The 26,924-nt window shown below is 33.9% G+C and overlaps 4 protein-coding genes and 2 long non-coding RNA genes across 7 annotated transcripts in view; 3 read left to right on the top strand and 3 right to left on the bottom strand.

Moving 5' to 3' along the window:
* LOC124439911 overlaps positions 1-9,041 on the top strand; it is a 31,333-nt gene extending 22,292 nt beyond the window's left edge. For both annotated transcript variants that reach the window (XM_046990199.1, XM_046990201.1), the window contains exons 42-56: positions 997-1,109; positions 1,243-1,353; positions 1,793-1,958; positions 2,130-2,182; positions 2,446-2,613; positions 2,750-2,846; positions 3,224-3,322; positions 3,633-3,776; positions 4,492-4,629; positions 5,097-5,324; positions 5,477-5,580; positions 5,686-5,752; positions 6,443-6,598; positions 8,370-8,678; positions 8,774-9,041. In XM_046990199.1, the coding sequence (XP_046846155.1) occupies positions 997-1,109; positions 1,243-1,353; positions 1,793-1,958; positions 2,130-2,182; positions 2,446-2,613; positions 2,750-2,846; positions 3,224-3,322; positions 3,633-3,776; positions 4,492-4,629; positions 5,097-5,324; positions 5,477-5,580; positions 5,686-5,752; positions 6,443-6,598; positions 8,370-8,678; positions 8,774-8,950 (2,130 nt within the window). In that variant the 3' untranslated portion in view covers positions 8,951-9,041. The remainder of the gene's footprint in view (positions 1-996; positions 1,110-1,242; positions 1,354-1,792; positions 1,959-2,129; positions 2,183-2,445; positions 2,614-2,749; positions 2,847-3,223; positions 3,323-3,632; positions 3,777-4,491; positions 4,630-5,096; positions 5,325-5,476; positions 5,581-5,685; positions 5,753-6,442; positions 6,599-8,369; positions 8,679-8,773) is intronic.
* On the bottom strand, positions 2,822-3,458 carry LOC124439913. The gene is made up of 2 exons (XR_006946496.1): positions 3,235-3,458; positions 2,822-3,002 (listed from the first exon to the last, which is right to left on the bottom strand). It is a non-coding gene; the product is annotated as an uncharacterized LOC124439913 (long non-coding RNA).
* A 1,278-nt stretch (positions 9,042-10,319) lies between the features above and the next one.
* LOC124439914 lies at positions 10,320-12,796 on the top strand. Its single transcript, XR_006946497.1, has 3 exons — positions 10,320-10,455; positions 10,659-10,805; positions 12,261-12,796. It is a non-coding gene; the product is annotated as an uncharacterized LOC124439914 (long non-coding RNA).
* On the bottom strand, positions 11,111-12,433 carry LOC124439912 (protein rolling stone-like). Its single transcript, XM_046990202.1, has 2 exons — positions 12,259-12,433; positions 11,111-12,084 (listed from the first exon to the last, which is right to left on the bottom strand). Exons 1-2 carry the CDS (start codon positions 12,340-12,342, stop codon positions 11,308-11,310), a joined length of 861 nt encoding a protein of 286 aa, XP_046846158.1. The 5' UTR covers positions 12,343-12,433; the 3' UTR covers positions 11,111-11,307.
* A 1,115-nt stretch (positions 12,797-13,911) lies between the features above and the next one.
* On the bottom strand, positions 13,912-17,405 carry LOC124440556 (collagen alpha-1(VII) chain-like). The gene is made up of 4 exons (XM_046990952.1): positions 17,266-17,405; positions 15,320-15,484; positions 14,324-14,664; positions 13,912-14,208 (listed from the first exon to the last, which is right to left on the bottom strand). Exons 1-4 carry the CDS (start codon positions 17,327-17,329, stop codon positions 13,972-13,974), a joined length of 807 nt encoding a protein of 268 aa, XP_046846908.1. The 5' UTR covers positions 17,330-17,405; the 3' UTR covers positions 13,912-13,971.
* A 3,586-nt stretch (positions 17,406-20,991) lies between these two features.
* LOC124440617 (major facilitator superfamily domain-containing protein 6-like) lies at positions 20,992-23,420 on the top strand. The gene is made up of 2 exons (XM_046991021.1): positions 20,992-22,637; positions 22,787-23,420. Exons 1-2 carry the CDS (start codon positions 21,239-21,241, stop codon positions 23,056-23,058), a joined length of 1,671 nt encoding a protein of 556 aa, XP_046846977.1. The 5' UTR covers positions 20,992-21,238; the 3' UTR covers positions 23,059-23,420.
* Positions 23,421-26,924: the final 3,504 nt, after the last annotated feature.

The following is a 26,924-nucleotide window of genomic DNA, read 5'->3' as shown; positions in this document are numbered from 1 at the left end:
GAAATGAATTAAAGTTAACTAGTTTAAATTGATATACAGGTAAGAAATTAGTGCACGTACTTTGACTTATATATGGATTTTGTTCATGGCGTATAGCCAGTTGCTATACAAGTAAGAAATTAGTGCACGTACTTTGACTTATATATGGATTTTGTTCATGGCGTATAGCCAGTTGCTATACAAGTAAGAAATTAGTGCACGTACTTTGACTTATATATGGATTTTGTTCATGGCGTATAGCCAGTTGCTATACAAGTAAGAAATTAGTGCACGTACTTTGACTTATATATGGATTTTGTTCATGGCGTATAGCCAGTTGCTATACAAGTAAGAAATTAGTGCACGTACTTTGACTTATATATGGATTTTGTTCATGGCGTATAGCCAGTTGCTATACAAGTAAGAAATTAGCGCACGTACTTTGACTTATATATGGATTTTGTTCATGGCGTATAGCCAGTTGCTATACAGGTAAGAAATTAGTGCACGTACTTTGACTTATATATGGATTTTGTTCATGGCGTATAGCCAGTTGCTATACAAGTAAGAAATTAGTGCACGTACTTTGACTTATATATGGATTTTGTTCATGGCGTATAGCCAGTTGCTATACAAGTAAGAAATTAGTGCACGTACTTTGACTTATATATGGATTTTGTTCATGGCGTATAGCCAGTTGCTATACAAGTAAGAAATTAGTGCACGTACTTTGACTTATATATGGATTTTGTTCATGGCGTATAGCCAGTTGCAGGTTTTGTCTTTCTCATGCATACATCATTTGTTTTTTTTGAATTGTACTGTTTTTACAATTGCTGAAAACAGAAATATTTACATAACATGACGAAACTTGCGGCCTGGCTACGTCAGGACTTTTCAAACAAAAATGTTGACACAGAAATGATTTTTTTTATGAGATTACCGATAAGAATTGAATGTTTGTGCATATAGTTGCTGTTTGTTTCTCTTACATGCTCGTTGTTTATGTTATTACAGCCAATATATCGTAAGTTGCTTTGTCTCAAGTACCTCCAACCTCTTTCTGACAAAGTTGTAAAGAAAGAGCGAGCGAGAAAGTTTAGAGAAAAAACGACGGAAAGTTTTTTGAGGTAAGTATTATGTACTTGTGGAAATGCTATGATATATGTTGCTTTACAGAGCATAACAACAGACAGCAGTTAATGTAGTGTGATATCTTCACTATCATATGCGTTACAACAGAACTAATTGATTTAATCCTAGAGATACTGTTCTGTATTTTATTGTGGCGCTTTTTTTGATCGTTGTCAATCCATTTTGGAATCAACAAAATTTGCTCATACGTGATCATGGATTAAAAACATTTTTCAGCAGGTACGATTGTATAATACGTACTTGTATTTCATGTATGCGTAAATATATACTTTTCACGTGTAAATATATACTTTTCACAAGTAAATACTTAATTTCTTATACAAATAAGGGCAGATTATTATGATCAAGGCTGCATCCCTCAAAAAAACGGGGGGGGTACGTTTTGTGACTGACGTTACTTGACTGTCTCTACTTGACAGAAATTTTCCAACAATTTGAGCCGAATTGACTTTTGTCGTCCTCACTTAGGCTTTGCACCGAGTTTTCATACATAGCTATTTCTAAAAAGCCGGGGGGGGGGGAGGGCTCATTCATAAAAGCTAATGTGCTTGCAACATTCATAAAAGCTGATGTGCTTCCCCCGAGTGGCTAGACTTGTGTGTGTTTTGTTTCACACGAGGAAAATGTCATTTTTATAATTTTTATGTAAACATTTTAGCGAAACAAAAGTGTCTTCATTACCACATTGGTGGTCAAACACTCCACAGAACTTTCTGAAGACTCTAACATTTGACGAAGAAACTCTCATTATACGAGCATTTTCATCAAATTCTTATATTGTTGTTGGAAAACCTCTTTTGAGTTTTAAATTTTGGACGTGCTTGGTGAGTCGAGTCGTTTTCATTTAAAAATATTTATTTATTTTTCATTTTGATTTTGCTGGTTTCATTTTGTTGAATGTCGATTTTTTCTTACATGCCGAGCTTAAAATCGAATTCTTTCTCACGGATGGAAAATATTAATGAAAAATAATGCATTTCGTAAATCTTATTTAGAGTGAATTACCTCAAAAAATTCGTGCTAATCCAGAAAAACGATCTACAATGTCGTAAGTTGTTGTCCCTAAATACATTTAATAATTCTATCCATTTTACTTTTTTTCGAAATTTATGTTGTGTTGTTGCATTATTATATGGGCAAAAAATTGTGTCCCACGTCCTTAATCTTGAAGCTTTATATATTGTGACAAAGTATTCTATCTTTAAAAAGGCTTTTTCTCAATATAGCAAATATGAAATGCGCATTCGATTCAACCTGAATATAAATAAATAAGATCAAGCATTTTTCTATAAAAGTTCCTTTTGTTGTTAGTTGCTCAGAAAGAGAGGAAAACATTGCTGTTGAACGCTCCCAGAAAAATAGTTGGTTTCGTTTGAATTCCTTGTTTGTAAGCAGTTATTCAAATTCCTGTAAGAGTGAATGCCCAAAGGATATGTCGTTGCAGTTCGTTGTGTTTTCAAGATCATCTCATTTATTCAGGTGTGATTATGAAATATTATTTGAGTTACTTTAAAAAACATGGTACATATTTTTATGCAATTTAAGATTTTAAGATCTCCGCGTGCGTACGTGATGAATTTTGACTAAAGTTGTATTCTTTATTGGCTATTTTTAGCTTAGTGAAGTTGTCAAGTCGTTCACCTGTCAGTATCACAACGATTAATTTTCAAACACACATAACAAAATATTACTGTTGGCGGACACTGGTCCAGGTTCGTTACTTTATTGTATTAATTACATTAGAGTATTACTTTCATCATTATATTATTGTTACAATAGAGAATGACATTGATATTTTTTTTATTTAATCATAAAACTTTTCAACTTGTTATGTTTTCACAAACGTTTTCCTGCACGATAGATAAGTTCTAAAAGAAAAAAGAGCTTTTTTACAATTTAGTAGATATGAGGGCCACAAGTTTTTCACACTTGTTGTGTCACGTGTTACCCTCTTTTTAATAAAGTTTAATCAATCAATCAATCAATCAATATATATGAAATAACAATTAAACCTCCTGCTCTTATTTACTTATTATTTTGGATGACACGGATTGTATCTATTTTGTTGAATGTTTTATTTTTTCTTTAGCTTTTGTTTACCTTAGCTCCACTTTTGCTGTTCATTCATTCCTTGTACTATAAAACTATGAACGTAAATAAAAGAAAAGATGTCGTATATCATCTCGAGGTAAGTACATAAGGAATGTGTGCGTAAAATTAACATTAAAAATTCACTGCATGGCGAAGCCAGCCTGAAATTTTATTCCCACTGTTCATACATTTTTGTGTTCATTTACTGGAAAACATCAATTGAATTTTCGAAGTAAATAAATAATAATTCTGCGCGAAAATTAGCTCAGCGTGAGCAAAAATTTGCCCTGTTTTTAAGACACATCACGTATATGTTTGTTTTTTTCGTATTCGCGTTTGTTAAAAAGGCTATATTCTCCGTGCTTCTAATTGATGCAATGAGCAGAAAGATTTACGGGGTTTTTTAGTCGCTGATAATGATTGCATTGCCTTGCTGTGTCATTTTGATGTGGATCTGGATAAATCATCAATATGATTTGTGGAGTATCCTTGTGAGATATCAATATGAAGCTGACGTGAAGGACAATATAAAAATCATTCACAAATATCAGGTATAGTTTCATTTACCGCAACTTTTTTTCTCATGTAGTTTTACATTGGCATAATACGTACGTGTTTTTTTCCTATCAGCCTGTTTAAGGAGGCTACCTGAAACACCCGAATCTCGGGTTAACTGAGGCTCCCTACAGTTCACCCGAGATTCGGGTGTTTCAGGTTGCCTTCACTTACAACATTATTTTGATCAAACACACTAAAACTTTAAAAATATGAACTATGTGGAAGTATTCAAGAATGTCAGTAAAGTCTAAAGATGCTTCATAACGATTGCTGCTTGCGTTGTTATGGCAACCATGTCTCATTTTCTTTTACACTTTTATCGTCTAGTTTTTAAGGAATTGACCATAACTTGTTTTCGGTTCTGTGAATTTTTCTGATTTTTTGCGTGACAATTGATGTTCATTCAAGAGGCATTATGTCATTGGAGGAATTCTATAAATAATTTTTTGAGTATGTTATAATTTTTGTTGTAATGAACATCCACCCGAACGTTTAACAAAATTTACCGAAGGAAAAATGAATAAATCTTCAATGAAATCAGCGCGGCAGGCGTTTATGAAAAAAAATCCGCTCGACATGAGCACAATATGCGCATGCCAATTGTCACCAGTCCCCTGCCTAGTAACTTTAGGGAGCCTCCTTAAAAGATCTTTTCATTTAGAAAATCTCTGTATACCTTTTTAGTTTGTATGAAATTTTGCATTCTAGGAAATTTTCAAGTTTTCACTTGGTTTCATGTTGTTCTTCGTGGTATTGAAACTATCTCACGTCATTGCTATAAATACCTATTGTCAACGTTATGTTCAAACAGTTCAATACTTAACGTCAGCATTACAGTTTCCTATGGTTTGTCTTCAATGATTTTTTATAATTTATTTTTTGCAGTATCTTTGTTTTTAATGTTTTCATTATTTTGTGACAAATCATGTTTACAACACTTCTTCCTTGTAAGATTTAATGAAAATTATACTTCATCTGCATGTTGAGCATATCCTGTGAAAATTATATTATTATTTGCAGCTATTTTAATGTTCCAAGGTTAATATGACTTTCTCATACGTCATGCAGACATTCATCTTCTATTTAAAAAAAAAATGAGATTGAAAATGTCTCTTACATGTTTCGCAAGCATGCAAACAGCTTTACAAACCGAGTGTTAAAAACCCAATTTTGTTCTAAATCCATAAAGCTGCGCATGTGCTCATTAACACATTCGGGATAGTTTAGTCAAAGAAATGTTTTATTTTTCTGAAACTTTTTGCAGTAGGTATTATGATATTTTTATTTGAATTGTGCTTTTGTCTTTTTTATAGTTTGGCATCTTTGTGGTTTTAATCGGATTTGCACACGTGGCTGTGTTTTATGCCTTTTTTGATTTAAAGAATTTCACTTCATTAGCGAATGCGTTATTAATGCTAGCTGCAACATTTCGATCTGCTGGTTCAAACAATTTAATACAGAATAATTTTTCCTCTGATGAAATTTATTTTGTTCTCTACGTTATTGCATTTTGCTTTGTTATGTTAACAATCAATAGTCTGGTGAGTTTGTACTGACATTTTTGTTGTAGACTTTTAACATTTAGTCTTCAAATGAAAACTATATAATGCCTTTAACATTTTTTATTTCTGCGTAATTCCATATGCATGCACAACTTCCCGTCTTGAGCGTCTATGTCTTCATATCGTTTTAGATAAAGGCAATTTTTTGTCAATTTCACGTGAAAAGTATAACATGTCGCCCTCCTGTATTTAAGAAAATGCCTATCAAGCAGTATCTACGGAAGAAAATTGAAATGTATGTTTTAGAAGAGTTTATGAACGAGTTTTCCATTTCAGGTTTTAATAATAGCTGCATGTTTCCTTATGAAAACATTTATCATACATAATTTAACTTTTATAGGTTTTTTTCTCTTTTTTCTCGTGAAAAAAACGGAGAAGAGGAGATTGCTTCAAAACGTGTTCCTATGGTACGTATAGGCAACTTCCCACATTGGAATATTTCCAACTATTTACATACACTGAACCTTCTTTGTTAGAACGTTTCCATCCATCTCTTCTTGCTAAAGCTACTTGCACTGTCAGAATACTTCCATACATCTCTGCTTGCTAGAGCTATTTCACTTTTAGAATATTTCCATCCATCTCTGTACACTTGAGCTACCTGCAATAATATAATATTTCCATCTATCTCTGTACACTAAAGCTACCTGCAATATTAGAATATTTCCATCCATCTTTGTACACTAAAGCCGCTGCTATATTAGAATATTTCCATCCATCTCTTTACACTAGAGCTACCTGCTATATTAGAATATTTCCATCCATCTCTGTACACTAAAGCTACCTGCTATATTAGAATATTTCCATCCATCTCTGTACACTAGAGCCGCTGCTATATTAGAATATTTCCATCCATCTCTGTACACTAAAACTAAAACGTCGATAATAATGAGGAAGTTCATCTTTTTAATGCGTTCGTTGCATGTAAAGTTCGACATTATTTGGAAATGGAAATGTATCCAAAGATAAGCTGCAGTAATTTATTTTTACGCACCCTATATCTGCCACTGCAGTTAAGAAAATTACTTCAAGTACAAATGTATCCCTCTTTATTATTGAAATTTTGTCATGTTTTTATTACACACTGTTTTTTTTAGAGTTACATATTTAAAGAACTGGATGAGCAACTAAGTGAACTTGACTTTCGATTGGCGCAGATTATGAATGAAGCAAGCCTTCCGCCCAAGATTGTTGAAGATGAAGATGTTAGCTCTTATGACAGTTTCTGCGGGAGTGAACATTTTCAGCAAAATGTGAGTGTATAAGTGGTAAAGCTGTAACATTGTTAAGATTTGAAAATGCCATGAAAAACTCTGATGAGATGTATTATTATACAAAATGTCTGCTCGGGCCCTCCCTCATCATGATTGTGTAATTTGATCATGAAAAAATGTTTTATACATATTGTACATCGTTGTATACATCTTATAAAACATTGTACACATTTGATTCTTTCATATGAAAGGCAGGGCCGGAATAACAATGCGCGAGGCCCGTTGCAGATTTTCAGCATGAGGCCCCCCAACCCTGCCACACGTTAAAGAATTCTTTTAGCTCAGACGCATAAAATTGTTTACTAACTTTTTTATTATAGCTTCAAAAACCCTATTGCAATTGCTGCTAAAATTGGTAATTTGGTGATTGAAAAATCTGAAAAATTGCATGCCGGATTTAATCCAAAAATAACCGGCAAACGTTATGCCGTTTAAAAACTTAAAGAGTTTTAATGTTTCATTATAAAACGAACTTGTTAAGTTTTAAAGGATAAATCTTGATTTGTGCATTACATCAGTACAGTTACGTAAAATCACATACAACAATACAGCCCAGGTTTACATTCTAAAATTCTTTCAAGTACTATTATTGTAAAGAGTATGCTGTACATTTCATATTACTACATGAACTAAATATAAAGTCCAAATAACATTTCCCCAAACTTTTCATATTTTTTACAAGTGTGGTGCAAAAAATTTTAGGATGTGGGCTGGTAAGGAGATGATATGAGATAAAGTAAGCGTCTAAATCAAGCACCTTTCGGGTCATAGAATAAATTGCAGAGAGCTGAAAACAAAACAGTTCACGCAGAATAAAATTGACAAAACAAAGATGAAACTTAGCTTATTAAGTACTTACAGTGTCATCCAGCTCAGTAAGAATAAAAAAATTTACCACTAGCTATGAGTCTCCGAACTATTAACTGGTAACTGTACAGTGTAAACGCTTAAATCATAACAATGAAACTTTTAAAACTTTTACGTATATTTGGCAAGGGTAGGGTAATATTGGAAATAGGTTAATGACTTGAAGAAAGGAACTGCAATATTGCTTATCCCCTGTGCTTGGTGTACCTAATATGTGTATGAGAAACATGTAGCATTATAATTCCAACAGCAGCCAACTCTAATTAGCATATCATTACCTGTGCTTTTATACTTCTGAGATTTTGAATTCAATAAATATCAACCAAGACTAGTCTGTCTTTTTAATAAACTCGTTATTAAGAAAGTCTTCCACTTTTAATTTGCTACACTAAATGTCTTCACTTCAACTTCTCATAGATCATTGCCACTATTTCGTTTCTTATCCTTAATTTTTAACACTCTGTTTGAAAGCAGACACAAAAGACAAAACGTTTTTAGTTTTTTGCCAAGGTCAATTTAAGCGATATTATGATCCAGAAGTGATTTTATTTCTTTGAAAATATCTACAATTAAAGAGCATTTGAAACTCGTTAAGTTTAAGATTTGAACAGTTAAAATTAAATTTCATGTTTAATCAATGTTTCTTAAGTCCATAATATTTAATAAATATTTTAAATTTAGCAACCGTAAACAGGGCCATGGTCAAAGTCTGTTGGTGCCTCGTAGCCCTTTGTGCATAACTTCTGACCAAAGTTTATTAAATTAATTAAATAAACGTACGGCAGTATTTGTGTATATAAAGCGTGTAATATCAAAACATAAGAATTTATAGCACTATTTTGTGTTTTTGCCTTCTTATGATGTGATATCAACTACATTTTAGCAATTGAGTGCTCCAAGTGATGATGATCAGAAACAAACGAAAGAGAAAGGAGACTTTGAGCATTCATCAGAGAGTTTGTGCGAAGTGGATGATAATCTTTATTCGATAGCTTCACTTTGTGATTCAAAGATTACAATTTCTGAAATAGAATCACCTAATTTATCAAGTAGACGCCTTCCATTTACTCTGTTCTTACACGAGTTTCCTAAGCCAATCAATGAAACGGTGACCTCTATTAATAAACCTCGCGTGTTACTGAATGCATGGGCTGAAGAAGAAAGTCTAACTACAGTGTGTTCTGTTGAAGAGGTATATTTTTTATGATGTGAAACGTTTAAGTAAATATTGCGATCAGTGCTATCTGATTTTTACCAAAAATTTTCCTTCGTTGATGATGTATTTAGGAGAAAAGATCTTTCACGGAAGAAAGGGATTCACTTGCGGAAAGTGACACAGACTGCGTCTTTGCTGAAGTTGATGAAGATTTTGACAGAAATTTGGTCCTTAGACGACCTGAGGCTTGTTTAAACGTTATAAATTTGGAAGATTATTCCGTAGAAGACGAGGAAAGCTGTTTTTAAAACTGGTGAGAGCGATGTATTCTTCAAGGGCATTTCGACGTTTCAACATCTTTTTTTAAAAATGTTTTAGTTAATAAGATTAGATCATCTATTTGTTTTGTGGTTGTTTTCATTGTATATCAGTTAGTACTTTATTGTTTGTTGTGTTTTATTTTATTCACTTTATTTTTCCTTATTATTGTTTTTCTTCTTCTTTTTCTTCGTCCTTTTCTTCTACTTCTTCTTCGCCATCATCTTCTTTACATTTTGCTTGCCCACATATTTGGGGTGGCCACAGCGCGTTTTTTATTCCATTTTATAAAATAAACACAACGAAACGCGTGCGCTAATTGGTCTAGAGCTGTGTTTGCATTAGCCTGTGCAAAACACATCTGAGCTCAACCAATCAAATCAATCATAACAATCAATCAGTCAAAGAGAATTTGCAAATCGTTGTCTGTTTCGCATTATTGTTATATTATAAAAGAAATAAAAGATGTTTTTCGTGTTTGCACTGGATTGTGAGAACTCTCGAGCAGGTGCAACCCTCGACCTTCGGTCTCGGGAATGCACTGATCTGCTCTCGAGTTCTCCCAAAGGTCTCCTCGGTTTGCATAAGCCTGTGCAAACACAGTAAATATCTTTTATTTCTTAAATAATCTTTCCATCACATCTTATTTTTATCATCACAAAGTTTCTCATTTCATCTCACCTCACCTCTATTCATCTTTTACATTTCATTCCTTTCTACTCTGTCCTGACACTGTCATCTTCGATATCTCTTCTTTCCTCATTACATATCTTAACCAACACACATAGCTTTGCCACTTTCAGGTTTACTCAAACCCTCGTAATTTTAACAGAACCTCGAATGTACTCGACCTAATTCGGTTCTTTCTTTTTATTCGTTTTATTAAAAAATATTAGAGGTTTGATAGGATTATACATAAACTTTGCAACAAGCGTTTGAATTAATACTTTACAATCAAACTAAGCAATCATGAGTATTCTTTGCTCATTGTGATCCAAGACCAAACCTTTGCTGGTATTCTGCTCTCAATTCTTTGCTTGGATTTAGTGTTGAAATTGTTGGCTAGTTTAATTATAATTTAAATTTTCGAATTAATCCAGTTTTCGATAGATATAACAATCGCATTGAACACCTAATTTACACCTTTACCTTAACTACAAAATTTAGCAAAACAAAAATATATTTGAGCTTTGACCACTTTAAATCAATTTTAATAACCCGGTTCAATTCTGTACAATTATTAAAGTGTGTTCTCCGAATGGTTGGAAATGCTAGAGACCTAAATTTGATAAATCATCCTATGATCCGATCTACTTCCCATAAAACAGCAATCTGTCTTCTCCCTAAGATGTCGTCGGATTTAGTGCGTGGGTAGTTGTAAATTTTTCTTAAGATAATCGCTGCAATACTACACATCAGATATGAAAGAAGACACTCGTGGCAAAAGCAAAATTCTGTGGGAAAAGTAAAGCAAGTGGATAAATGTTCTCAGAAGGTACCAATGTTGTTAGTGCATCTTTCTCAAAGATATTGAGTCATATTAATTTACAACTTTCATTGATGATTGCCATAATGCCATTTTTAGATAAGCCTAAACACTCGTGGTGAACATCAAAAATTTATCAACGTTTCCCTTTACTTTCCTTGCTTTTTATTCAATAAGTTCATGCAATGCTTCATGAAAGAATTTGTGTTTAGATCAAAATAATTCATCTCACTACATGGTGGATCATGGTTCCATACTCCCAAGGTGAAGTAGAAAACTGTATGAGTCACTCCATGGTTAGTTGATGAAAACAATTTCCAATCCTCCATGCCTAGAAATCGTCATCACTGGAAAGGAGCGTAAGCATGCAAATCTAACATTTACTTTTTCTCTTAATTATGAGTTGGCCATAACTTCTTATAACTATAAAAAAAATTTGATGTTCTACTAACTTTTTAGTATACATGGCCCTCCCTTGTTAATCTTATAAGCAGTATTCAAAAAACATCATCTTGGGGTGTATTCTGTTTCAAACATTACACTTCCAAAGTGAAGGCTAAGGGTGGCTTTTCCATGTTGATCTTTATGGATTCAATTTAACATTTGAGATAATTGTAGCCAAACGAAATGTGCACAAATTCATACATAAGCAAACTGAAACAAATAATATGGTATATTTTTTAATCACCTTAAAATCTCTTACATTAAGCAATATTTATTTTAACGGTTAAAATGGATACTTACGCATTTAGTATAAGTTAAGCAAAAATCATCATGGTTATTTTTCCTTATTTTGCAAGTGATACACAGAAAATAGCAGTATCAAGCATATTAAATCCAAAAAATAAATTTAAGATACAATTACAAAGAAATAACATGTTCTGAGCTCGGATTAGTGCGTCTACGATACCAATGACAACGCAACTTGTACATGCCAAGCATAAATAATTGTGACAATGGAGGGGCTATCACTGCCAAAGATAAAATAAGAACAGTGGTTACTCCTGCATTTTGGTTTTCATAATCCAAAATTTTATAAATGTAAGGTTTTCCCCTGGCATTTAATCCATCTGCTTGCCAGTAAATGACACTGAATAGTACATACACAGCACAATAAACATTACAGAAAATACAATGGATCAATCGTATTGGCACCCCACCAAGTAAGAGCTCAATGATAACAAAGACAGAATTAAAACCATGTGTAATCACATCAATAAAATCAACATTGGATGCTTGAAATAGCCAATATGCCGAACTAACAATGAAAGCAACACAGAATGCAATGTTGCAAATAAGCCAAGCAAGTTTATGATACCATTTACATATCTGTACAGCATTTCCCCTGTTATTAAGGGAAGGTTGGAAATTTTCTTCTTGCCTACGAGCTGCCTCAACTGATGTCTCAAATGTTCCATATTGTACCAAATTCTGTTTATTTTTATTAGTCATGTATGTGCCATAAATTGAGAGTAAAGTTAGAGATATAAATGCCATAGTCAATAAGGTAAAAGACCAATTTGTCAGGTAAATAAACCATTTGTCATTCCCAGCATCAACTCCACTCCAAATTAATGTGGCAATGCAGATTACTGTGATGACTAACCGTAGAATCAACAAACCAAAAGTAGGGAGAACCTGGATGAGATATTAAACACTTTCAAGCTACAGTAGTTAGTCATATAGTCATATGTGATTATATAATTTTGGCTAAAATCTCTCTTTGTGTTTTTTCAACATAAAGCACAAAATTTTTAACGTTGTTTTCGTCATTTCGTTATTACTCAAATACAGTAATATCATTAAACTTACAGGTGACGTAGTCAAAATCTGTGGATCCTCAAGTCGTAGAGAAAACCTTTTGACACATAGCTCTTCCTTTAACCAAGGCCACATTGCTTTAGACTAATCAATTTTCAAAAGTGATGAGGAGAAGTTGACACCAACCAAAATTTCAGGCTAGGCACATAAGTTATAACAAAGAGTTGGGAATTCGCCAAAATAAAAATTTAAATATTCATATGGTAATGTCATGGTAATGGCATGGTGATATGGTAATTATGCTAATTATAGCCAGTAATAAACTAATTATACTGGCGAGCAATCTTTTATTGTGCTTGCGATCATGTAATTATTTTATATGAAGTGCAAACATTGAGCCAAATGCGTCAATATTTCAAATCGCACGAAATAAGTTGATGAAATTTTTTAACAAGAAACTTGATGAAATTTTTGCTCAGGCTTCGTCATGTAAGCAAAACGCTGTGTGCCTGTGTCTTGGATTTGCGTACCAAAAACTGGCGCTTTCTTATAAAAAGTAGATAAAAAAATAAATCCATGGAATAAATAACTCTATGAATACTTTTACATAGATAAAGTATTGAGAGCGACATTGTGAGCGTGCAACGTGAGATGGGTATATGGGGAAAAATCATTTTAGCAAAATTGATAAACAATCGTGCCACGTCTCATATAACGTTGCGCGTTCACAATGATGGCGTGACGGCAAACAGCAAAAAGTCACGTGATCTTGGCTTTGCAGTACATGTTGCAGTTTGCGGTTTAGGTTTTAACGGCAAGAGGCCCTTCTTGCGGGAGGTGACGAACGGCAAGGGAGGGGGGTGACTGCCCCTCCCCAATATTTCAACACTAAGGGTTTTACTTGAAAATGTAAGTTTTATAAAATAGTGCGTAATGCATTTGGGTGGTGTTTTGCCTTCCCGAAGTAAAATCCTACTTTCACCACTGCCTGTCGTCACTTTTTTCATCTAAAGTCATATACTGTAAATTCATGTAACCTACCTTCGTCTACTGTTATCCACGATAACTTATCGTTATCCACCGTCACTAGCTGTCATCTATCGTCATCTGTTTTCACCGTCTGTTAACTATCACCATCACAGCCCAATTTGTATAACTCCTCATTTTCACATTTTTACCAGAAAGATGAGAAGGAATCATCTCAGAGCTTAACTGTGTTGCGTGTGAGAAAAAGATATGATTGAACCCTTGTTTTTCATCGCAGATTTTTGCTTCGTAAATTTTGAATATCAACACTGGATCATTGTAACCAACTTTTGATAAATCTTACGAAAATCTGGCCGTCTTCTACATGTATACCGTTCCTTCCCCGACAAGTTGTCAATTTTTCCCTGACAAGGGGGAAGTAGCCCCCAACCCCTGCACCTCTCTAACGCCACCCCTGGATACTGAAGACGACAAAGGATGGTGGTTGATTACAGGGGTTGACGATGCCGTGTAATTGATGGACTGAGATGAAGCATCTATAATATTGGTGAGGAATTCATATGTTAAAAGTTGGGGGTAACAAGGCACGTTGATGGAGAGCATAAAGCACAATTTAGAGTCAATGTATGAATATTGTTATCCCCAATTATTATTTTTTTGCTGTAAATTTGATCGATGAAAGTGTTAGTAAAATTATTGACTCATTACCACCTCTGATGCAATAAAGAAATTAAATTTATTTAACAAATTTAAAGGATTTCACTTTCCATTTAGCTGTTAACAATAATATTCAGTTTCGTGTTTCATGGCCTCAGCTAATTCTTCAACAAATTCTGGCTGAAACAAGAATTGATCGTTGGTACAAAGGTGAAGGAGAGTGTTGAGATTTTTTTGTTCGCCTGTCAGAACTCCAAAAACTTTGATATTTTGGTCATCTAGAATTTTCCCTTCTTCCATTAAACCATCGTGATAAGGTGGAGTGCTCTGGTTTCCATCAGTCAACAATACAATCATCTTAAAAAAAGAAAAATAATTTTTGGCAAAAATATGTGCTGAATAGTCCATGTAAGGAAGGCTTAATGGAAAAATCTGGCTGCAAAATAATTTCATGTAAGATTTTCTTTATTACCTTAGGTCTGTAATCGCGAAATTTTATGTGTTTTGGGAATATTTCTTGGTGGATAGTGTTCAGAGCTTTATCAGTTCGCGTTAATGGTGCATTGTTGTAAGGAATGCGATTCACTAAACCCACTAGTTCGCTGGTTTTTTGATATTTGCTTCGTTTCCTAATATTGTTGAACACGATCCAAGGCTTGCCACCGTAAACCACTGTTGCATGTCTGTTGCCTTCCTCGTGTGGAAAAACTTGGAGCAATTTTTTAATCACATCTTTGCTTTTTTCGAAAGATTTTCGTCCAATACTTCCTGATGCGTCCAAGACGAACGCAATGTTCGTCAGTTTGCTGCAAACTTTAAACCAAGATTGTAATTTTGCAAAATAGATTTCTTATTACATTTCTATTATCACTTAGATTGACTATTTGCTTAGTGCATAATTGTCAAAAGGCGCCATCAGTCAGATTGGTCATGGCATAGAGAAATTTATGTTGACTACTCCGTACAAATGCAGAAATACCCACGTCTTATTAGTGGTAGCAGTTAAGAGAAAAAAAGGGGAAAAAAGGCTGATCTATACTTTAACATTTAGCCCACTAACATAATTTCAAATTTCAACTTGAAAGTCTCTTAACAATCAACATACAGTAATTGCGCACAAATTTTGTTTACACACAAGAATTGAGATTCGTGCTTTCATTACGACAAATAGCTGCAAGATAAAGAATGTTCGGGAAAAAATTGTTGCGTAGTTCCGCCATGCTGGAGATCATAAACCCAAAAACATTTGTTCTAAACGCAACTTTGGCCAGCTGTTGACTTACGCTATCGAAATTTGTTTTTAACCCCCTCATTATTGAATTGCTAGCCTAGATTATCTTAAAAGTCCTGATTTTTTTGCTAAGTGTGCAAACTGAAAAATTTGCAAAGCAGAAGTAAAATTTTGGACTATGTAAAAGTTCGCCATGCACTAATTGAACCTGTGTCAATTTAATTATTTCCCCCTTACCTCTATTTCTGATTGGTTCGATGCATTTGTACTGCTTACATGCTGTACGGCAACATTTCATGGTATCATTGCAGTCAAAATCCAATAAACATTGGTAATCGAAGTTTCGCTTGCAGTTGTGATCAGATTCGTAAACCAAAGGGCACTTTCCTTTTTTGGAAAGCTCTGTTAATTAAAACAGATGAGCTTAGTAAAGTCGTAAATTTCTATTGTAATCAACTTATCGATTACCTATACGACTTTTATTTCAACTTTATGTATGCATAAGCAATAGTTGTAATAAGATGATTCTCTTAAACTAATGGTTTATTGGGATACAGTTCTATAGTTCAAGATAAAAATTTAACTTTATAAAATAGCTGTGCCACTGTATCGTAAATTAGGCATTGTTATAATTATGCGGAAAAGAGTTGAACTAATCTAAGGCCTGATTACATGAAGCATTTCAGCCCGGGTAGCTCAAGCAGGGCTGAAATTTTAACGACGGGGTTGAGTACAGCACCGGGGTTGAAAAGCTGTCACGTAATAGCGCATTGTATTTGATTAGGATTCATGGAGCAGGCAGGGCTGAAATTTCAGCCCACTTAACAAGGCTGAGTTCAACCCCGGGGTTGAAAATGCTTCATGTAATCAGGCTCTAAATATCAATCTTTATATTGTATTGTCACTGAAAATTAGTGCAAAATTAATTTTTTCAACATGTAGCAAATGAGATTGACTAATTGCATTACAGTGTGGTCATTTTTGACCACAAAAACCTTTCGGGCAGATGTTTTTATGTCATGCTTGATTTTAAATTTAGTTTCTGACGAACATTCTTTTTGAGATTTTACCCACAAAGTGTTTTTCACAAGTTATAATAAAGTAGAATTGGACATGGTGGCTTCTTGGACACGGTGGCATTATATAATATATTGGGTCAAAATTTCTACGACATATGAAATTATATCCTTGAGTTCAGATTATTTGAATTGAACATGTGCTTACAATAGACATTGTTTTTCATATTCTTATCCGACATATAAGAATATTTATCTTTATAATCGTACACAAATTTTATACCGTGTGGAAGATTTGTCATTATAAAGCGTCGAGTTCTATGTTTCACAGCTGCAGCGCATCCTCAAATAAATGTACGTACGACTAAATTCAGGTCAAATTTGTGTGTATTATATATAGCATGTAGTTAAAATAAAACTTTTGTTACATTTGTAGTCGATTAATGCATTTACGCATAGAATATTTTTGTCAGAAATGGACTGTGATAACAGAAAAAAAGCCTTGACAAGTGATGTGCCTCACTAATCAACAGCAAAGCCAGCACAAACGTTTTAGTCTGGCTATTGTAAATTTTAGATCATTATCAGAGTCATTATTCTTTTCTTAATTTAGAAATATATTGTTTTCACAGTGACCATAAAGACACAAAAAGGCACCAAAAATGAGTAATCGGGCTTGCTTTGCCACTGTTAATATTTGCAATAATTGGAAGCAATTCCCTTAAAGAATGTTTTACCGTTTGACAGCGTTTCAAACTACCTACTGAAGTCAAAATAAAATACATATTCCACAATATGAGACAGAGTTGGTTGTTGTGAACAAAACCTTTATTATTACATCCTTTACCTGAGTGCTAGGTAAACATATCTGCCAATGTATTAATCTAGAGTATAAGTTAAGAGGCATTTTAGAGAATGTTTGGTATTCATATAAGTGCCTTTATACTTGTTTATACTAGTTTCACAATATTAAAACAATAAATCTTTACACAAAGATCAAGCGCATTTTAAATTCAAATCAAAATATACTTTGAGTTTAAAAATATTTTTTTTATTTAGATATAGCTATGTTATAGCTATGCAGTAAGTTATTTAAGTTATATTGAAATATATATAATGAGTTTCAAGTGATAAGTAAAAAGTTTAATAATAAATGCCTTATCTTACCTGAATTTGAAACTTTAACAGGAAAGGAAGCAAGAAGTATAAAATAAACGATGAAAGACTTCATTTTTTTGCAAAAAAATTTTCATCTGTTTGTTGAATTGATGCTTCTATGTATCTGATCACGTTCTGGCTGATGATTCTGTTAATTTGTATATGGAGATCAAATTTCTCCTTGACATTTAAACTTTGTCTATTTACAGAATTATTAACTGCCTTGGACATCACTAACAATGTGAAACAAAATGATCTGCTGACATATATGATGACTTCGACAGACAAAAACAATGAAAACCTAAAAATAAGTCAGGTGTTAACCTTGATCGTTATTCATCATATGCAGGCTCTCGCCATTTAATAGACCTTTTCAAGGTTATCGCAGCCATATTGCAAGGGGTGCAAAAACATTGGGCCGAGCGCGCGGTCACGCATGGCGTCCATATAAATTACTAATAAATGCGCAAAAATTACCCTTATACATATTGGCCATTTCTTTCAAAAATATTTCTCAAACTCGTCCATTTTAATAGTTAAATTATTATTTGCGATTTTTTATACACGTGAGTCCAATTTTGTGGTAATCAAAAAGCGGAAAGTTAAAGAAAACATTTGTTTTCTTTGAACAACTTGACCGTCGTTTTAGCGATGTTCTTGAGTTCGCAACACACGCACATGTCTACAGCAAAGTCAGCAAGTATCACGAGGAACTATTCTACGGCAAACTCTTATTAGTATTTCCAATTATTTGTAAAGTGACATTGCTATTTTTATTATTATGTACGGCGTCTTAACAGCCAGAAGAAGAAACAGCCAAGTATTCAAATACACACTTAAAACTGTTAATCGATGGCAGGCCGGTGTGAAACCTTACATCATACTCCCTCGTCAACTGTTCAAATTCCTAAGGGACAGGAAGTAAAGATGCCTCAGATTTTGCTGGATTTCCATTAAAACTTGAATCAGAATACTCAGTGTCATAGGATTGATGAGGACGCTTTGATGTCGTCCATGTTTCTCCTCCTTTACGTTTAAGCGGAGTCCTCGATTGCTCGTACTCTGATAGCGTGATAAAAACCGAAGTATAATCCGTTCCGCGGTTATTTGGGGTTCTTCTTACCAAGGGAAAATAATTTGAGCAAACTTAAGTACCTTGGGCACCAGGCTTTAGGTTAAAGTCATCGGCTCTGCTGTTTGCAATTTGTTTTCGCCAAATTTCAGCAAGTGCTTGATCTTTGGGCCACTAATGAAAAACTGAATTTTCTACGTGAGACCTCTTAACTTGATAATAGGGATAGCGTTTATCATTATCGCAATATCCAACTGCACAACGCGCATTTTTTACCATTTCGGCTATGACTGCTCACGGCTACTCGGCTAGTTTAGGGTTTAGTTCGTTTGACTTGGCTTATAAGATCCGCACATTTGCAAACTCAAGAACATCGCTCAAACGACGGTCAAGTTGTTCAAAAAAAACAAATGTTTTCTTTAACTTTCCGCTTTTTGATTACCACAAAATTGGACTCACGTGTATAAAAAATCGCAAATAATAATTTGACTATTAAAATGGATGAGTTTGAGAAATATTTTTGAAAGAAATGGCCAATATGTATAAGGGTAATTTTTGCGCATTTATTAGTAATTTATATGGACGCCATGCGTGACCGCGCGCTCGGCCCAATGTTTTTGCACCCCCTGCAATATGGCTACGATAACCTTGAAAAGGTCTATTACAGAAGGTAAATAATTTTCTTCATTATATTGGTAAATATAAAGGGTGTATAAAAAAAGTAGAAACTTAGGAAAAATTTCTAGGAAAAACAAGACGTGCGTGGAATAAGCCAGAACGTTTGTTACTCAAAGTACTTTAACCTTCTCTGGTACAGCTGATAATAAAATTTTGAAATTATACGTTTTTTTACCCGTGAAAAAACTGTTGTTAAAAGTCCTTCAAAACAAACCTTGCGCACAAAAAATACTCATCGGAAAAACAGTTTAATCACTTTGAGTCAAAATATGGAACGTGTTGTACAAGCTATTAAAATTTTAAGCAATTTAAGGCAAGCGCTGGCAAACGCGAGATCTTCAAAACTTGGACTTTTTGCGTTAAATTATCATTTTTTGAGAATTTTTCTTTATTAATCGCTGGATTTCGCAACTTATAGTACACCTCACATTTAGACGAACCTTCAATGATACAGGGTGTTTCAGAAACAACTGAACTAGAAGAAAAATGTTACTAAAGTGATCAGCGCGTAAGATCTCCAAAAACGTTTTGTGGAATAGGCAGTTGGACTTTCAATAGCTCATCTGACAATAAAATTTTTGCAAATAAGAGTGAGAATTGAGTTACCGAGGAGCATTTTTGAAATGGCTTGCGCTCGCGAAAATGATAATTAAAGCTACAGAGCAATTAGAACACATAGTGTTGAAATATATCACATGTTTTTCAAGATAACAAAGTTTTGGGAAGTTTGGCCTAACCGTATACGAACGCTTGGCATCCAAATTGTGAGCTATTTAACGTTTTCCTTTTTAATCGCCATTTTGAAACCTTTGATTTGTAGTTTGAAATCCAAACGTTCGCTTACACCTCATCCAAATTTTCTAAAACTTTGTTACCATGTGCAACGTGTCATAAAATGACCCTACTTGTTCCTATTAGTTTTAAGCTTTGTCATTTTCGTGCGCAAGGTATTTCAAAAGTGCTTTTCCATATCATAATTTTCACTCTTGAAATGGTAATTATTTGCAAAAATTTTACTTGAGCCACTGAAAGGCCAAAAAGCTGTAAATAATTTTTTTACAGCTAAAAATTTTTTATTTTGCCTCCTCATACTATTTTATGACCATAATTGTATCAGACAACTATGTAGACTTAGTAACGTACAAAAAAATTCAGTCGCGCATACTGGTTCATTACATTAATGACTACCTCAGTGAGAAGTTATTGTTGTTTATTAATGTTTGACTCGTTCTGCTAACATCTAAAAACTGTATACAGTCAAAAAGTAACCCCAGAACAGCTTTAGAGAAAGCATATTGTACTTTCGCTTTAGAAGAAACTAAACATATAGCTTAGTAGGAAAACACGTTTCAACTAAAGTGTAAAGAATTGTTTGTGTTTTCGTTCAAACCAAATTTTTACTTCCCTAGTTAGAAATCTTCAATAAAAATTAAATCTCATTCCTCGTCGAATGTTTACATACTAAGCCATGCACACAATTCTAAGCTCTTAGCTACATCCTGACTGTCTTGCTTGACAAGGAACTTTGTTTAATCTCTTTACCGCTAAGACAAGAGACAATAATCTGAGGGTTTGATGTCTCCGTTTGTCTCTTTTTAATTGTCATTGTCTTGGCCTTTCAAGGGTATTCCTTTATAATGCAGCTCCGATGAGTGGTTATTAGTCGCAATTTCATATTTTATTTCGCATCTAACTATAGTTACAAAGTTCTTACAAATTATTCAATTTGAAAAAAAAGACTTTAATAGCGTAAACCTGATTAAAACTCAAACTTTCTTGACATGTTATTCAAATATTGTGTTTGTTGTCACGATTCTTCACACGAGAAAAATATTTGATTATGATTTCACACATTAACAGTTTTTTGTACGATACATTTCATCAAAATTGTACTGTAAAACATAAAATTTTATACGTGGAATTGACTACACTTTTCAGATGTATGAAATGCCAATTCTTAAAGACTTTTAAAACTTCTGGAATATTGCGAGAATACGCTGCAACTTTCATGGTTCATAACACTGGTTCTTAACGCCTGGATGCGCAAATGTGGGTGTATATGGTAATAATTACTTGTGAAATGCAAATTCTTTTGAGCATGGTCGACGAAGCATTGAGCAATATACTTAGGCAACGTAAAGACATGTAGTGGTTGTTTCAATCTGCCTTGTGGAAATTTGGTTTGAATTATAAAATCAAGAAGAACGCTGGAGTTGGACCTCGCGTTAAACCATGTTCTCGAAGAAAGTTCGTGAAATTCTAAACTGGACGCATTATAGAGTATTTTATTTCGTCTTTTATTGTGGTTACATACCGTTTCTTTTGTATTTTCCTCTTTACCTCAAGCATATTGGTCTGAATGCTTTCCAAGTTGGAATAATCAGTGGTGTTCGTCCTTTATTCCAAGGACTTGCAACACCACTTTTGATATCAATTAGTGATAGACTTAACTCACGAAAAATCTTGTTCATCTGTTCGTCTGTTATTGCTATCCTCAAGATCCTAGGTTTATTTCTCTTCCTAAGGCCATCCAAGCAACGTTGTGTGATGAACAGTGTAAAATACACAAATAATACACGAATACAAGTGAAGCGTTCTTATGTTATTGAGCACAAGTTGAGCAAAAGGGCAGTCATGCTTCGTTGGCCAATGGACACATGGCAATCTGGTAATCTGGCAGCAAGAACGGGAGAAGATCGCAAAGACAACTACTTAGTCAAAACGTTGCAGAGTATGGCTTTTAAAAATCGCGATACAAGAAACTTTCTTCATAGTGCTGAAAACAAGAGAGGAAATAAAACCTTTTCAGTTGAACATAACTTAGTAATAACCAATTCTTCGATAGCTAATGCAACGACGAGAGATGTAGTCGAGTATACGGTGTCTAATGATGAGGAAGAAGTTGCGATTTTGTTTTACAGCGCATTAATTGTTGCTTTAATTTCTGATATGTTTGATGCAGCTCTTTTTACATTGGTTGATCATTCTTGTCTGAAAAATAAAGGTCAAAACTATGGTGTAACTCGACTTTCTGGAACGATTGGCTGGGGGCTAATGTCTCCAATTGTTGCCATTGTAATACATGAAAACCAACGCGAAGTCTGTGGAAAGATGACTGATGCATATCATTATATTTTTATCTTTGCTTTAGTCCTTTCTAACATCTCGTTGCTCGTTGGTTCACATCTAACACTGGATGGAAATTTTGCTAATTATAAAATCAAGAAGATTGGTAGTCCTCGATCTAATTTTCAATACGGCATACTACTCATGATTTTTTCATTTACAGGATTCTGTAATGGTTTTTTGTTGTCTTTTGTCAATTGGTTCATTGACAGTCTAGGTGGAAATGCGATCATCATGGGCTTAGCCACATGGTGCAAGAGTGTTACTGATGTTCTTCTTTTTTTCCTCCTGAGAAAACTCGTAGAATTTGCAGGCTTTTCTTCCATAATTAGCATCGGTCTAGTTGGCCATATTGCAGTGTTTGTGGTGTACTATTTGGTTTCCAACCCGTGGATCGTAATTGCCATTGAAGTGTTTCACGCGTTATTCTATGGATTTCTAGTTTCAACATGTTCATACATTCTTGATTTGTACATACCAGCTGGGGCAGATTTTCAATTACAAAGTAAGTATTGTTCTTTGAAAAAAAGTTGTTTGAAAACATGCATGTTTTAGCATGTATTTTTTTTAAAAATAGCATAATTCTTAGCTGCAATGTTAATGTTTGGTTATTATTTGAAGAACTACATCTGTATATACTTTAATATGTTTTAGCTGTACTTCATGGTGTATATTGGGGTATTGGATCAGGTTTGGGAGCATTTTTGTCAGGGTTGCACATCTATCATAAGGGATTCAAAGAGACTTTTATCACATTCACGTGGCTGACCACTTCAGTGGCTTTTCTTTACGTTACTGTTGAATTGTTTACGTTAATTACTGACATGAAAATCGATCTAAATGATGAAAAAACTGATCCACCGTCCACGGGCTCAGATGCTGACGTAAGTAGCGAAGGTGGCAGTAGTGAAATTGGTGAAGATTGATTACTGACTGTTTTTCTTTAAATTTGTTATTAAATTTTTTTACAAATTTTCATTTATTTGTCCATTCCAAATTAATGGACCGGTCACTTACCATCCATGACATTGGACACCACAACATTTATAGTAATCTCCTTTTCGTCAATGGATGAAGTCTGTTGTAACGGAAGAAAATTATTGAGAAACAACTTAATAATGGACATAATAATGACTCTTATTAAATAGCCCTTTGTAATTTCCCTACAGGTTTTTTTTTTGTTTTTTAAACTTAGGATTTTAGAGATGAATAAGACGATAAACTTTCTGACTTTTGCACTTTATCTTTCTGCTGTATAAACTTTCTAATTATAGAATTTTTCTCGGAACTATCGCTCTGGGGAACAGATAATTGTTGACTGGGTGGGCCGAAATGAAAGATGACAGGACTTGTCCCCCTTCCATGTATATGTAAAATAAGGGCCTGAATTAAAACCCTTGCTAACTGATTAAAAATATTTTGAAGATTTTCACACGACAGAAGACAAAGCGCATCGTGCCATTTTCGAGCAAGCATTTGGTATTTGTTTGAAAAAACTTGTACGTTTCTGAAGAGAAATCACATCAACACTGCTCGTTGATTGCTCACTGCGAATGTTGAACAAAAGCAAAACAAGTGTAAAAATAGGCACGCACTGCGTACTTTTACCTAAACAAAAACAAGCAAGAGACAACTCCTCTGTGAGAATATAATACGAGTTTCATTAAGAACGAAAACCTTTAAAATATTTTCTCACGTTGCGTGAAAATGAACTAAATTATTGTTTTTGCGTAATTCTGCTTATGCATGCAAGTCTGACATTAAAGTTTGCTAAAGTACAGTATCCAAGATATTTTATATTTTTTGTTGTTGTTTAATTGATGTTTTTGTTTGTACGTGGAGAAACACCGTGTATATGGCTGGCTTAGGAATGCTTCACGACAAAAGAAAGTCCCAAAGCGCACTTATGAAGATGGATATAATTTAACCTTAATAGCGAATACAGCTCTCTCTCTTTGTTTCCTGTTATGGAAATTTCACAATATTATCAATATTCATCTTTTTAGAAACGTATTCATTACAGTGCCAAATCATTTACCTAAATCTAAGAGTCTACCTTTTTTCACAAGCTCTATAATATTCTAAATCTAAATCACCATTTTGACTGCAAGAAGTTTGTACGTTTGACAATTTTCGACGATTAATCAAAAGTGTACAAGTGCATGAGAAAGACAAGAACAGTATCATGACGTTAAGAAAACCACGAGGCAAATGTAAAGATTTCTGACTACATGTTTGCGCTGGCGATATCTTATTTGGAGAAAGCAGCCGATCAATTTCAAGTTGATGTACATCTTTTCAAGTATATTTGAAAGGTTTGAAATGAAGGGTTCAGCATTAATTAGGATTTGTAATCTTTGCTTCTTATGGTGTCAATGCGTTAGTCAAAGAAATAGATTGTATTTGCTTTCGAGAATTCATATGGCTTGCAAGAATTCATAGCCGCCATGTTGGATGACTTTAACAGAGGATTTTCCTTATTTACAATGCAAATTTCATCCAATATGGCGAGCATTCCATTGTTTTCTTACTCCCGGGGAAATGGTTGCAAGCCAGCAATACCACTTTTCAAGCAAGCTGAAAGTAATTTTGAAATTGTCTACTATTACCATTAGTTTTTTCAACTTAGCCCGAGTTCCGATAAGAGAAATTTTATTTATCCATGAAGGGAAAACACAGAAGTAGCCAATCTGCAAATTAGATCCTGTTTGAAAAATTTTAATTGTGAGAACTTATTGTATAAAACATTATTTTATAGTAAACGTTCAGGCTTGCTACGTTAATGAAGAAAAAGACTGAAAAATGATCCAGCAATATGTTATTGCTTCACTGAGAGAATTGTCTGCAAAACTCTGTTATCAAAAGTCACCAGTGCATTAAATCGGCTGAGGAAAATGTATAAAAAAACCTGCACCTTTCTACACCCGCAGTTTATCCAATGAAAAAAAAGCAACAAATTTCATTATTGACATATTAGTACAATGAGGTATAGTAGCTAGATACAAATGCAGCTGTTGATAACTTGCCTTAAAAAAAATTTTGTCATTAATTGAACGGATTTTCATATATTGTATCAGGGTGGTGTAAAAAGTTTTTAGTGTAGTGAGATGGAATAGAGGTGATAAAAACAAAGAGTGTAAAAATTAGGGGTGGTCAAATTGTGCAGCCAACTGTAGCATAGAGATCTAAAAACAAACTATGAAACTATCACTGTACAGTTCATTTAGAAACTATCTAGACAAACAACGATCACACTCATGCAAAGCCGAAGCTAGAATGCTAATTGTGGGTGGTGGGGGTTTGAGATAGAAGTCAACGTCCAGCTGTGCCCGACTAATTTGTTTTCTGATTATTTTTTTTTTTTTGACAGTGTTGTTAAAAGGACCACGAGTCATTGCACAGATTTGTGAATAGGTGGCGCTGAATTGTTGGATCAATTACCGCACTATATGATAATAAATAAATATACATCAGCAATGTTTATTGGGCAAAGGATGATCGAAAATCATTCCAACGAGTCAACGACGTATCTTTTCAAACAGAAAACGTAAATTTTCTCCAAATAGAAAGGTAAGCATATATTACTTGTATTGAAATATTTTATGTAGACACTGATTCTAAATAACAGACTTACGTTCTTACGTTTACGGTGCTAAACTAGGCAAATTAAAACCATATAATTTGTGAGGAAGTGGGAACTCGTTTTGCTTACCTCAATCACACTGATTATGCTACTATTTGCAGTAATGAAATAAAATATCTTGTCCATAGAAGAAATATTTAGAAATCAATTAAATACCCATATGTATTAGTGAACATGAGTTGATATTTTACTTCAATCCATTGTGCGTACGATATGCAGTTATCAAAGCACGTAACTTGATACTTCAGACACTTAAAAATTTAATAATATCAACTGATGTTATGCAGGAGGAAAAGGGACTCGTCAAATGGAAAAAATTATCGTTTACGAATTAAAAAGAGACATGTTTAATTTCTTCCATGGACTACTCGTTAACTAATTGTCTTATAAATTTTTCAAGTGCTTTGGTCGACGACATTAGTCACCTTGAATCCGACAATAAATTCAGAAGTTATTTTCAACCACCCCCCGTACGTGAAAGCGTGATTAAGAGCGCAGAATTATAATTAATCTGTTGAGCTTTTAATAATTTGACAATGCGTCTGTGTTCACTAGGAATGAATGCTGTTGTTGATCTATTGATATCGTGACAGCAAGGAGCAGTCTGTCACAACATCCACGTTTTGACATTGAAATTTAAGGCAGTCGGATTCCGTTCGAAGTGCCAAATTTTAAAGATAACTCTGATTTGGATTGTTCTAGATTTTGAAACAATTTCAATTAAGTTTACAACCGAGAGATTGCCTTGAAACATGGATTTCATCCTGCAACTGTTCGCTTTGTTAGTTGTGTTATCAAGAGGACTATCACAAGGTAATATTGTTTTACAATCAGCTCTGTTTGTTTATATCATAAATATTCTTATCTTTTTTTCATTTATTGAAAAGTTCTGAAGTGAAGAGATGTTATTTTTGAAAGCATCTTTACACAGTCAGCTTGAAATCGTAGAAATGTATTTTACATTGAAGTAATAGGAGACCTTTTCATAATCCCGGCATCATGAATTGTGTTCATTCCTTATAAAATTGTATGCATATGGCAGTAAATAGCCTTTGAAGCAAACTTTACTAAGATCATTAAGCATAAAGTCTGTTTGTATTGTCATTTTTCCACGTGCTTTCACTACAGGGAAAAGAAACGGACCTTTAG

This window comes from Xenia sp. Carnegie-2017, unplaced genomic scaffold, assembly GCF_021976095.1.
Source record: "Xenia sp. Carnegie-2017 unplaced genomic scaffold, XeniaSp_v1 HiC_scaffold_2, whole genome shotgun sequence".
Classification (NCBI taxonomy): domain Eukaryota; kingdom Metazoa; phylum Cnidaria; class Anthozoa; order Malacalcyonacea; family Xeniidae; genus Xenia; species Xenia sp. Carnegie-2017.
Note: the sequence above shows the minus strand (reverse complement) of the source record. Positions and strands in the feature narration are given on the sequence as shown.

Coding starts and splice junctions, on each gene's coding strand:
- LOC124439912 (XM_046990202.1), bottom strand. CDS start 12,342: ATGTGGCCTTGGTTAAAGGAAGAGCTATGTGTCAAAAGGTTTTCTCTA. Junction 12,085..12,258: donor AGATTTTGACTACGTCACCT/GTAAGTTTAATG, acceptor TATCTCATCCAG/GTTCTCCCTACTTTTGGTTT.
- LOC124440556 (XM_046990952.1), bottom strand. CDS start 17,329: ATGAAGTCTTTCATCGTTTATTTTATACTTCTTGCTTCCTTTCCTGTT. Junction 14,665..15,319: donor CGAACCAATCAGAAATAGAG/GTAAGGGGGAAA, acceptor CTTGGTTTAAAG/TTTGCAGCAAACTGACGAAC. Junction 14,209..14,323: donor TTCGCGATTACAGACCTAAG/GTAATAAAGAAA, acceptor TCTTTTTTTAAG/ATGATTGTATTGTTGACTGA.
- LOC124440617 (XM_046991021.1), top strand. CDS start 21,239: ATGTTCTCGAAGAAAGTTCGTGAAATTCTAAACTGGACGCATTATAGA. Junction 22,638..22,786: donor GGCAGATTTTCAATTACAAA/GTAAGTATTGTT, acceptor AATATGTTTTAG/CTGTACTTCATGGTGTATAT.